General features: G+C 41.9%; 1 protein-coding gene across 4 annotated transcripts in view; it reads left to right on the top strand.

Annotated features, from left to right (window-relative positions):
• syt7b (synaptotagmin VIIb) overlaps positions 1–12184 on the top strand; it is a 143069-nt gene that overhangs the window by 118494 nt on the left and 12391 nt on the right. For all 4 annotated transcript variants that reach the window (XM_052063130.1, XM_052063134.1, XM_052063133.1 and 1 more), the window contains one exon: positions 6804–6927. In XM_052063130.1, coding sequence (XP_051919090.1) covers positions 6804–6927 — 124 coding nt within the window. The remainder of the gene's footprint in view (positions 1–6803; positions 6928–12184) is intronic.

The following is a 12184-nucleotide window of genomic DNA, read 5'->3' as shown; positions in this document are numbered from 1 at the left end:
GTCCCCCGCCTACTGCCCGGAGACAGCTGGGATAGGCTCCAGCACCCCCCGCGACCCTAGTGAGGATCAAGCGGTACGGAAGATGAATGAATGAATGAACATGCAATTACATGTTTTCACGTTTTTACTGCATACATGTAAAAAGGAATGTGAACCTTTGTGTTGAGTAAGTGTTTGAGCTTCTTTGGCAGCTCTACTCTCAAGCACATGTACCCTTAAGTTGCAGACCAGAGCTGCACAACAATAAGGAAAGAAATGTGGCGAGAGCCATTCGTCTTTACGAGGCCGTTTCAGATCGGCAGGTATTTGGAGAGCTCTTTTGGGGCAGATCTTCAAAAGTGAAAACAAGTGTGAAATCAATAGAGAGCAGGACAGCTTTTACCAACACTTCCCATCTCATAATATTGATTGGACTTGAATTGGTTCCCCATTAGCCCTTGGAGAAATAATTCTCTGAGAGTCTCACATGCTTTTTCCACGAATGGTTTAGCCCAGGGGTCCCGAAACATTTTGACCCGAGGATCGACTTTTCGATCAGCCAACCTCCCACGATCGACCCATTACCGCGCACGTGCACGCCAAGATGAGCAAGAGGCTGACACGGAGGCATGTGATGCACTTTAGCAGCCTGTTAACTATTGTAGCTCACACGTACCATTTTAAAGTGCTTCCCTCGGCCCTCTAGATTCCTATTCTTTAGCCGTGCAACAAACTCTGAATGAGAATAATGATAACGATAAAATATATAGCGCAACAGCTCTGATCACATGCTGCAATTGCAGACTGCTCAGCGCTAACAACTTCCGATGACGCAGGTCACACGCCACTGTAGGTTAAAGATTTACCTGCTTTATTTTATTTTTTAACTTTGTGAAAATGAGACTGATGGGATGATTAGGGTGCAGTGTACATTAACACAAAAATATATTACCGGTACTAACATGCAAAAAGACACACAAATGGTTGTTTGTTTGTTTTTCTCCTCTACACTCCTCACGATCGACTTGGGACCAGTCCGCGATCTACCGGTCGATTGCGATCGACGTAATGAGCACCTCTGGTGTAGCCTATAAAAAGATGAAAGTGTAAACAGTACATAACAGAATTGTTTATGTGGTATTACAGTAGTTGAATTACTTTTTCTTGTCATTGTGCATACAGTACTTGTAATGATGATCCAGACACGTCCACAAGTACCAAAACTTTATTGTTCAATTGTAAACAAGATATCTATTTTTGGATCATGGATCTTATGCATTTATGAATTAGTTCAAACATTACCTAATGTAATGTAATGTAACCAAGGTCAGCAGAAGTTCACATGTATGTATGAAGAGAGTCAAGCAAATCTTTTGAAGGTCGGTTTTTTGTTTTATTGTTTTTTTGGTGTCTCCTCTGTGGACTAGTGCCTCTCTGCTGAGCATACCTGTCTCTTCCTGTCTTCATTTAATGGGTCTGTTCACCATGGTTACGCCAACCTTGTGTAAAATGCATGATGGTAGTGGGTACAACTATAAGTTGCTGCACATTTCAGTTGTCATGGTTACAACAACCTCTAAGGATGAATTATGTAACTAGTGTTTTTTTTTCCTTACCAAGATAGTCACAAGCAAGCAGAAAGCTGCAGATGTGTGACATCCTGTTTGAAGTACGATGGTGCTTCTTTCTTTTACAGCAAATATTACATCAGGTGCAGTTGATTGACTGAATGGAACCAAATTCTTCAATTTGACATTCGCAGTTATGAAACATATGCTTAATTCAATTAAATTTGTCTTTATTGACCAATAGTTGTTTGTAATTTTGCAGTGTGCTATTTATGTGTTGGGCGGTGAAAAAAATTAGTATTTGGATAGGTAGCTTCTACTTCCACGGAATGACTACCTGTGACAACTGCAGCTGTTGTGAAAGCACGACAGTGTAAATAAAGATGAGTTGAGTGAGAATCCATATGGATTTTTCCACATCAACGAGCGTGCTTGTCCTTGGCTTACCTTACAAAATTATAATGAATGCCGAAATATGTTTTATTATTATCGATGTCATTGTGGGTCACATGGAATCTACCTCTGACTCAAAATCCCACGCCACTTAGTCACTTCATTGTGAGTTGATTACGGTACTTCTATTTAAATATTTATTGCTCATTATGCAGCTATGTGTAGGTTTGGTAATGTTTGTCCTCTTGATAGCTATTTAAATGTTTCCGGCAACACTTACTAAACGGCCTGATTTGAGATTTTGAGGTTTTAACTTTTGTCACTTTTCTACTGTATATGTACAGTGTCTTTTTCACTGCAAATTGAAAAAAATACCCACATTTAATTAAAATAATCCAAAAAGTGGTGTACAGTATGCCATTTTGTAAAATCGCATTTCTTATGGATGTAGTCTAACTGCTACAACAGGAACCAACTTCTATCCATCCATCCATTCTGCTTATCGTCACAATGGTCGCGGGGCATGCTGGAACCTATTTCAGCTGTCTCCAGGAAGTAGGTGCACGGTGCACCCGGAACTGGGTTACCATGGACATGGAATTATCCGCGCTCACATCCACACGTTAGAGTGTTCCATTAACCTGCCATGCATGCTTTTGGAATGTGGGAGGAAATTGGAGTACCCGTAGAGAACCCACACAGGCATGGAGAAAACATGCAAACTCCACACAGGAAGACCGGATCCGGAATCGAACCCTGCACCTCTGCACTGTGAGGATAAAGCGCTAACCAGTCGACCACCGGGCCGCCCTCCGCCAGGAACCAATTTCATATTTTTTATTTTACTATTCTTCATTTGATGGAGATGCAGGCACAATGGACATGTTCTGTATTGTAATTTACATTTGCCATTTGGGGCCTCACATTGAGGGCGGGGCCCGGTGGTCCAGTGGTTAGTGCGTGTGGAGTTAACATGCGGGTACTGCGTGGATTTTCTCCGCGTACTCCGGTTTCCTCCCACATTCCCCAAAACATGCATGGCAGGCTTCTTGAACACTCTAAATTGTCCCTGGGTGTGAGTGGGAGTGTGGATGGTTGTTCGTCTCTGTGTGCCCTGCTATTGGCTGGCAACCGGTTCAGGGTGTCCCCCGCCTACTGCCCGAAGACGGCTGGGATAGGCTACAGCACCCCCGCGACCCTCGTGAGGATAAAGTGGAACAGAAAATGGATGGATAGATGGCCTCACATTGTCAATGGGATGACCTCCATTCCATAGAATATGTAGTGAATTTGTCTACACTTTACATCGTCGTCCCTAATGTGTCCTGAGAGATCATGAGGGTCGTCAGAGGAAAATTTCTCAATTTCTCAAAATCTGATCCAGGTACAGTATTTCTCTTTCTTCATCTATTTATGACAGCACATACTGTATAGTGAGATGCAGAACAATGAATTAATTCATATGGCAAAAGGTGTTTACGGTAAACCACCTGTGGCTCATTTGTAGTACATCTCCTGGCTTGCTGCAAGTACTGTATATCAGCTTGGTGTTTTTTGAAATTCACAGACAATCTTTGAGTTAATTGAGATGAGATCATTATTATTTCAATATTGATATTTTTATTGACACAGTATTGACACCAAACATGACATTTTTGTTTGGTGCTGTTGTGCCGTGAGATTTTTCAATAAAGGTTGGGAAAAGCTGGTCTGGTACAGTCGAGAGTTGACTGGAGGATTGCCTTGATGAAGGCACGTGCCCATCCGATTGAGCAAATGAAAAAAAAAGAAAATGTACCTCTCCACTGAAACAAGACAAAAGTGTGTGTGTGTGTGTGTGTGTGTGTGTGCGTGTGTGTGTGTGTGTGTGTGTGTGTGTGTGTGTAAGCTTGATTGTCCTTGTGGTCTCTGGTGTGTGTGTTGATTGCTGATTTAATGGGGTTTTGTTACTTCTCATTGATCTTAGCCCTCCTATAAGTAGGAAATGTAGACTCTTGGACTACAGATCCAGTTGTCAGGCAACTACTATGCCCTTAGACTTAAGCGAAAGTGCTTCGACAGGAAGGTGTTTTAATGTTCGGAGGTGCTCCGTGAAGCACTTTATGTCTTGTACGTTTCGTTACGGTTTAAAATGGTTTAATTCTACTTCTACTCAAATGTTCAGATCAGAAAAAAACCACATTGCACAGTAGCCTATGTTTTTCAGGCATATTGATTAGCTTTTTCATTTTTGTGTTTTGAATAATACTAATTACACAATTTTGAATGTTGTTTCACATTTTTAATCAGTTTTCTTGTTAATGAAAGACAATGGTCAAAACATGCTCCTCACTGTCTTTTGAAAGCATTGCGGTTTGCTTATTTTGCTGATGCAGGGGGGTGCCATACAAAACTCACACCCCACTGGTCCATTGTTGAGAACCACTGAATGAAAAAGGAATAATATAGTACCGTAAACCACAATAACATTATTAATCATTGTTTTTGATGTTTTTGTATTCATTAATCCTGACAGTATAATTCAAAAAAATATAGATGTTTAACTTAACTCATAAAGGATGTGTGTTGGACATGTGTCTCAAAGAGAGTAGGATTAACTTTGAGCTGAATTGTAGCAGCAAATCACATAATTCAAGAATTACTTTGATTACCATTTGTTGGTTACTGCGTTTTTGTTTTGTTTCCTTCAATAAATTCCTTTATTATTTTCACTAAAGTGGGACAGCAATCCACCAGGCCCAGCATATGAGGCTGTAGTGAAAAAAAAGTTTGATGTAACTGACAGTTGGCGCCCAATTACAGTTAAAGGATGACCTTACAACAGATGGACATGTTGGAGTGTTTGGATCTTCACTGTACTCATCTTTCCGGAAGCAGATTCTTGTATCTACCTTTAGTAGTGGATCATGAATGCACATTTTATACCTGCATTTGATCCCCACCGTATTGAAAAGTGCCACTCAAATTATCGCAAAGCTACCCCATGCATATAATAAAGCATAAGTGGTCCATCAACGCATATGCCAAAGGTCTGGCGGCAGTCAGTGGACCTGTGTGTCAGCTGGCTGGTATATTTGTGTGTTGGACATGTGTCTCAAAGAGACAGTAATACATTTTGGATTCACTTTGAGCTGAATTGTAGCTGCTCTGACCTGGAGATCACAATGAAGAAACACAGCGTGACAAATCAATTGTTTCCCCTCGACACTGGGTCAGCATCGTCTCTCCTCTCTGTTTCTCTGATTTGCCCACACTTGCTTTTACTTGTCTCCTTGAGGTACAACCGCGTCCATCTCGCACCACGGGCTCTCCAGCTTTCGCCTATTTGTCATGCCTAATATAACACAGCAATTTGCTTCCTTTTTTTCCCACTATTTAACTTTTCAGCTGAAGCAAATCTGGACTGTTTTGTTCCCTGGGCTTTCATGCTGAATCCTATCACCGCTAAATTTCTTTCCCTCTTAGGTGCATATTGTGATATACTTGTGTGGCTGTGTATTTGGCATTCACTAATTAATTCTATATATGTACACTATATAATCTTGTATTTGGGATCTCCTGAAAATATGTTATTTTGGAGGTTAGAATGATTCAGCATAATGCCAGCAATATGAATTTCACTTTATGATGTGAGCTACTGAAATAAAAGAATTTCTTCTTCTATGGTAGTAATAAGTTAGAAATAAATCCTAGAACTCAACTGCTATTTACCAAATGATGCACTTTACTTTGACTCGTAGGGCTATGGTAGAGCTTAGCATTCAGGGCACGCACTCGGATACCATGGTGACCAGAGTTGGCCATGAAGCACACACTTTACTTTCCCCCTTGGTCATTCTTATCCAGAAATGCAAACTCATCATGAGTTGTGTAATCTCTTGTCAAGTTTAGAATGAAAGCCTCCTAGGTCTCTCATCTATTATTCACAAAGCATTTTAACACAATATCTTATCTATTATCTTACAGTTTTCCTAGACCGTAATGTTGATCGAGGACGGGGCCTCAGTATGTTTATTGCAATGAATTTCAAGAAGATTTTAGCAAAAAGAATGTCAGAGAAGTATCCTCTGTGCTTGTTCAAGTCCTGCGGCTCACTCTCTGTCACCTAGTGGGCCAGGTCACTTTGCTCCTCTCACGGGCACGGCCGCCCACATCTTGAAATGGTGCGACAGTGTTACAGTATCTGTCGCTCCAAATAAATCAGTCAGCTTGGCACACTCAGTGGCTACCACCTTAGGAGTTGAGAACTTTTTAGCTTGTGTTCATTTTTATGCGCAAACTCGTCATGATTGCTTTTTAGGTCAGTTGAGGTCTGTCCAATGGTCACACAAAGGTTCAGAAGCCGGCGGCACGGTGAGTGACTGATTAGCACGTCCGCCTCATGGTGCACAGGTGCAGGGTTCGATTCCTGTGTGTAGGCTCAAGTACTTAATCAATCAAATTATTATTCTTTTGTTTGCCTATTCTTGATGGAATGTCTTCCCATACTTATTTGCCATGTCCTTGTTTATGATGATACTAGTGTAGCCTGTACCACCGGAGACAAATTCCTTGTTTGTTCTACATACTTGGCCAATAAAGATTATTCTGATTCTACCTATTGAGGTTAGTCTTTCTTTTAGGAAAGGGTTTACCAATAAAGCCACAAAAAGACAAGGAAAGAGCTTAACACACCATTTGAGTTCATCATTTGTCATTCGCAGTCCTGGAGTATGCTCAGGTCAGGTCTAAATTATTAAATTTGTTGGCTGAGTGCTATAGCCAAGAAGAAAAGCACTCGTCAGAAAGCAGCGGTTGTGTTCCATTAATGTTGCATGTTAAGTGCATATGCCCAATGTGTGTTTTCCTATCTGTTGCATCCAGGACTCCGGGTAACAAACCAGGCAGCAGTCCCAGAGGCCACACCCCAGATGAGAGTGGACGCCGCCACGATGCCAACTCATCCGTCTCCGATTTAGCCAACTCGGTCACCAGTGAAATGCTCATGGTAACACGCTATACACATTGATTGATACACTGCTCACTTGTTTCACTGTAACTCAAGTCACCCACGATGGCCGCTGTCAGCAAAGCCTTCGCAAATTGAAGTGAATGAGATGGCTTTGGTGATACTATTAGAGGGCACTTCTACATCATCTCCTCTGATCCAGTATGAAAGTGACACGCACGCCTTGAGACAAAAAGTGGGGCAAGTGGGTTGACAAGAATATAGAAATATTAGAGCCAGTCAAAATAATGCACAACAGCTGTCAACCTTTTACCGAGAGAACATAACATAAAATTAAAGTCAATTTAAACAAGACATCTTCTGCATTTCCCGTGTGTCTGAATAATATGCCTGCGACATGCATTTGTTAAAATTCCCCAAAGATTCAAAAAATTATATATAGGAACCCCTCACATGCCCTATTTTTGGACTTGCTGATATCAGTCCCTCTCAACCCATATTCTGCTGGGCCAATGGCAAGTCAAACTTTCATTTCCATTACCACCGGGGGCAGAAGCCTGAATTTTGCGATTACAGAGTCTTCATGAGCTGTCTTTCGTTATCTAGTCAAAAAGTGTCAGCATGACAATGGGCTGGAGCTCACTTGTGAGTGTGCGTGTGTCAGCTGATGTTTGCCATCTCTTCCATGTTGCACTGCAGGCTGCTTCTCATCATGTGTAGAAAAGTGAACACCCATAAAGGCAATAAAATAAATTGAGCTCAAACATAAATTCAAGCACGCTACCTCACAGAGTACTCAAAAATGCAAGTTATCTACAGCTAACTCTTACCTACTACGACTACTGTGTACATTTAAAGTTACTCAATGCAGCTCTGCTTACCTTTTGACTTTAACAAAATGGCAGGATTGTTGTTTCCCAAGGCTCGAAATAAAGCAGTTTGAAGTTATTCAGATAAGTGAACTACCGAGACAGTCTCAAAAAGCTTCGCTGGGTTGGACACACGCAAGTCACATAGTTGAAGGTGGAGGAAAGCTTGGTGCTATTTATGCCGCACCAGCTAGCTAGCAATGAGCTTCAGCTGGCCACTATTGCAGCTAAACTTAATCTAAAAGTAATTATGGCGGCAATTAAGATACACTTCTGACAATTATTGTTCTCATGAAGGAATAATGAGGAAAGATGGAGACGCCGTGTTCATTTCTAAGATAACCTTAGATGGAAAAAGCGCTGACAGGAGCTAAAAAAAAAAGATGAGGAGCCTTGTAGGGACGAGAAGTAGGTGAGGCAGTAAAGGTAGAGAAGAATTTAAACTATTTTTGTGTGTAAATTGTTCCAAAGTGTTTACAAATAAATAACATTGTGCGCTGTTACCCCTGTAAACCATATTGTAGGTCGTTTTTGATTTTTTATGATGGTCCTGAAATAGCGGTGACGAAAGCAATTTAGTGATGAAGGAAGCGCATTAAAAATAATAAAATAATATGACTGAGTGACTATGTGGTCTAGCCTGTAATAATGACAACTGACGATGACGGACATTCGGATCTGGCAAATGATGCAATAACTTTAAAAACTATTTTCGAAAAGAATATAATAGCTGGCCTTCAAGTTCATTATAAACATCACTCTATAACCGTCTCATGTGCCAACTTGGAATTTGACGGCACAATGATATAGAGCTACGCCGAATGGAATGCATCTCTATCGATAATCCTGAAACAATAAAGCCATATCATTTCCTGCCAATACTATAAAATAGTTCCACCGAGTGCGATTCCACTTTTAATGTAAATAATGCAACTCCGGATGGTCTCTTGATGGTACAAAATAAACTTTGGAGAAATAAGCAAAGCCCCATCTCTGACTCGTTAAAAATACTACATGTCATTGACTTTTAATGTCACCTGCGTGGCATGTCCCATCTCTTAACTGTAAAGTCCTCCTTGTCCTGCAAATGTTCACTGCACACATGTGTTCCTTGCCTGTCGTTGTGCACACCGGGGTCTCGACAAAACTTGTCTCAGTCAACTTTTTTAAAAAGTTGCGGAATAACTTGCCGCTGTGCCCCTTTTTTGCTGTTTCTGGTCAACCCCATGCAAATTCTTGCCATGCTTTATTGCATTGTTTTTAAATAACTGTTCTCCTCGTTGTCCAATGGGTGGTTTTCCAGCAGTAAATTGCCACATGCAACACAAATGTTAATATAACGCATAAATATAAATGTGTTTTTTCCAGAGCCATCATAATATCCAAAAACAGAACGAAACCCAATAATAACTCTTCCATACATTATCCACGTATAATAACTCCAAAATGCAGTACTGTATTTATAATATGAACAACATGCAAGAACTATATTATTCTAACAAACACGGGCAATATAATAATCGTGTTTAAAAGTGAAAAACATCTCATCTTATTGTATTCTGCTTTATTCATTAATTATTATTATTATTTATTTTTTTACAATCGCTTCTACTGCATTTTCCTCTGCACACTTTTCCTTTTCAGTTTATTTTCTTTTTTCTTTTTTTAATTCTTGTTGGGCGACCCGGTGGTCCAGTAGTCCAGTGGTTATCGCGTCGACCTCACAATGCAGAGGTCGGGGGTTCGATCCCGGCTGCGGCCTTCCTATGTGGAGTTTGCATGTTCTCCCCGTGCCTGCATGGGTTTTCTGCGGGTACTCCTGCTTCCTTCAACACATGTGGTTTCCTCGATACCCCGAGGACCTCAGGCCGTGGTGGAGGTACGGTGAGCATCTTTAAGAACAATTTCAAATGTAAACGGTGCACATTCAGCACATTGGCCACCAGCTTTGAAGCAACCTTCTTTGAAGTTGGTCGTGTTTTCCCGGTGCTTTGTGCTGTCATTTACCGTCCTCCTGAATACAACAAAGACTTTTTAAGCGACTTTTCAACCTTTCAATACAATACAATACAATACAATACAATACAATACAATACATGCTGATTTATATAGCGCTTTCACAACAGCGGCAGCTGTAACAAAGCGCTTTACAAAACAGTTTACATAAAGTAAAATAATAAACACAACACATAACATAAAACACGGACAGTTGTGCAGTCCTAACCACTTTTCCGTCACACGCTTTGTTGTTTGAAGCAGTTTGAGATGAAAGAGGAGAGAATCAAAGTGTCCTTTAACCAGTGGATCAGAGACGTCATGCTCAAAATGTGCACACGTCGGCTACAAGCTAAGTTTCAAAGTCAACAAGAAGCTGTAGCATCCACTGACGAAAAAAGAGATTGGTTCACTTCTCCTGTCCCATGGAAATCCATTTCAATTCCAAGCGGCGACTCACGGTTCCAAATACGCATCGGCGCGCTTCGCCAACGCTCCTCTCTCCTCATCCTCAACTTCAGCGGCCATCCATCCAGCCGCACCAACGCCAACTGTCCAACAGCGCTGACATAGCCACTGAACAAATCGGGGTTGTGAAAAATGCTGCCCATTACTGCCGCAAAAACCGCAAGCGCCCCAGGTCTGTCCAGCACCGACAGTCAATGGCGCCGACATTCCTCCCAATCAAAATCTGTGCTGGTACAGGCGTCCTGCCGAGAAGGCGCAATCACCAAGCACAGATACTGCTCCTTTGACGAATGTCGTGGCCAAAAAGCGCTGAAAACGGTCCATATCAGGTCCACACAATGAAACAACAAACAACGTGTGACAAAACAAAAGACAAAAACAGCAAAAAAGAACAAAAAAGCAAGGCTCTTGAAGAGCACTTGCCGAAGGCTGCCTACTCTGGCGCCATCTTGGAAAAAAAGATTTCAGGCTGAGATATGATCATATCCTCCTAATGGGGGATTTTAATATCCATGTGTGCTGTCCCCGATAAACCGCTAGCAAAAGACTTCTTAAGACTTATCGACTCTTTTAATTTTCTGCAGTATGTAACCAGCCCGACACCTGAACAAGGACATATTTTAGACCTTGTCCTTGCTCATGGTCTACTGGTGTCAAATCAGGAAGTCCTTGAAAATGGGATTTCTGATCACATGGCAGTTTTATTTGACATAATCTTATCGCATGCTGCTGTGAAATCTGGCGCTCCTAGTTGTAAACGCCGAATTTTTAACCCTCGCACTGCTAGTCGTTTCTCGGATGCCTTTAATAACCTTTGCGTACCCTCGTCTAACACAGAGGAACTCACCTCTTGGTTCGACTCGTCATGCCGTGCCATTCTGGATTTTGTGGCTCCTTCAAAAACTGTGCTCCCAAAACCTAAACCCGAGCCACGGTTTAACAACATTACCCGCGCAGCTAGGTAGGGGTGTCGCAAAGCTGAACGCAAGTAAAAAAAAGACAAATTGCATGTCTCTTATCAAATTTGGAAAGACTGCTGGCGTAACTACCAGCTCACAGTAAAAGAGGCCAAAAGAGAATATCTGTCGGACATTATTCTAGCTAACCGTCACAACCCATGCGCACTATTTAAAACTCATAATTCTGTACTCAAACCCCCTCTGCCTACTTGCTCGGATTCTTCACCCGAGATGTGCAACAGATTCCTTCAGTTTTTCATTGATAAGGTCTCTACAGCTAGGACTCCGGTCTCAAATACCGCATGTGACCCCTCTGTCCATGTTCCATGTTCAACTGTACTAAATTCTTTTGAAACTGTGTCCTTGTCGCTTTTGGAGGATGTAGTTCGCCAGACGAATCCATCTGGCTCCCCTTGCGACTCTCTTCCCCCGCACTTCTTTCAGGAGGTTCTCCCGAGTGTTGGCGCATCGGTCTTGGATATCATCAACAGCAGCCTCTCTTCTAGTGTAGTTCCCTAACAGTTTAAGCATGCTGTGGTCCAACCCTTGATCAAGAAACCTGGTCTTGATCCAGATGTGCTGTCAAATTTCAGGCCCATTTCCAAACTGCCTTTCATTTCCAAAATTCTGGAAAAAGTGGTGCACATGCAGTTGAAACTTTTCTTGGATGAACATAACATCTTGGAGATCTTCCAGTCAGTTTTCAAGACGATGCATAGCACGGAGTCAGCCCTGTTACGCGTTTCTAATGGCATCCTCCTGGCAAATGACTCTGGAGACCATGTGTGTCTAGTTTTATTAGACTTAACTGCAGCGTTTGATACAGTGGATCAAAGTCTTCTGCTGACTCGTTTGCAGCACTTGGTGGGCATTGGCGGCAGTGCTCTTGAGTGGTTTAGGTCCTATCTAGCTGACAGAACCTTTTGTGTCAGCCTTGGCTGCTCTGAGTCATGCACTGCTCCCCTGTCATGTGGTGTTCCACAGGGCTCAATTCTGGGGCTTCTG

The sequence above is a fragment of the Hippocampus zosterae genome, chromosome 4 (genome assembly GCF_025434085.1).
Source record: "Hippocampus zosterae strain Florida chromosome 4, ASM2543408v3, whole genome shotgun sequence".
In the NCBI taxonomy this organism is placed as follows: domain Eukaryota; kingdom Metazoa; phylum Chordata; class Actinopteri; order Syngnathiformes; family Syngnathidae; genus Hippocampus; species Hippocampus zosterae.
The sequence above is the reverse complement of the archived record's forward strand: the minus strand, read 5'-3'. Positions and strand labels throughout refer to the sequence as shown.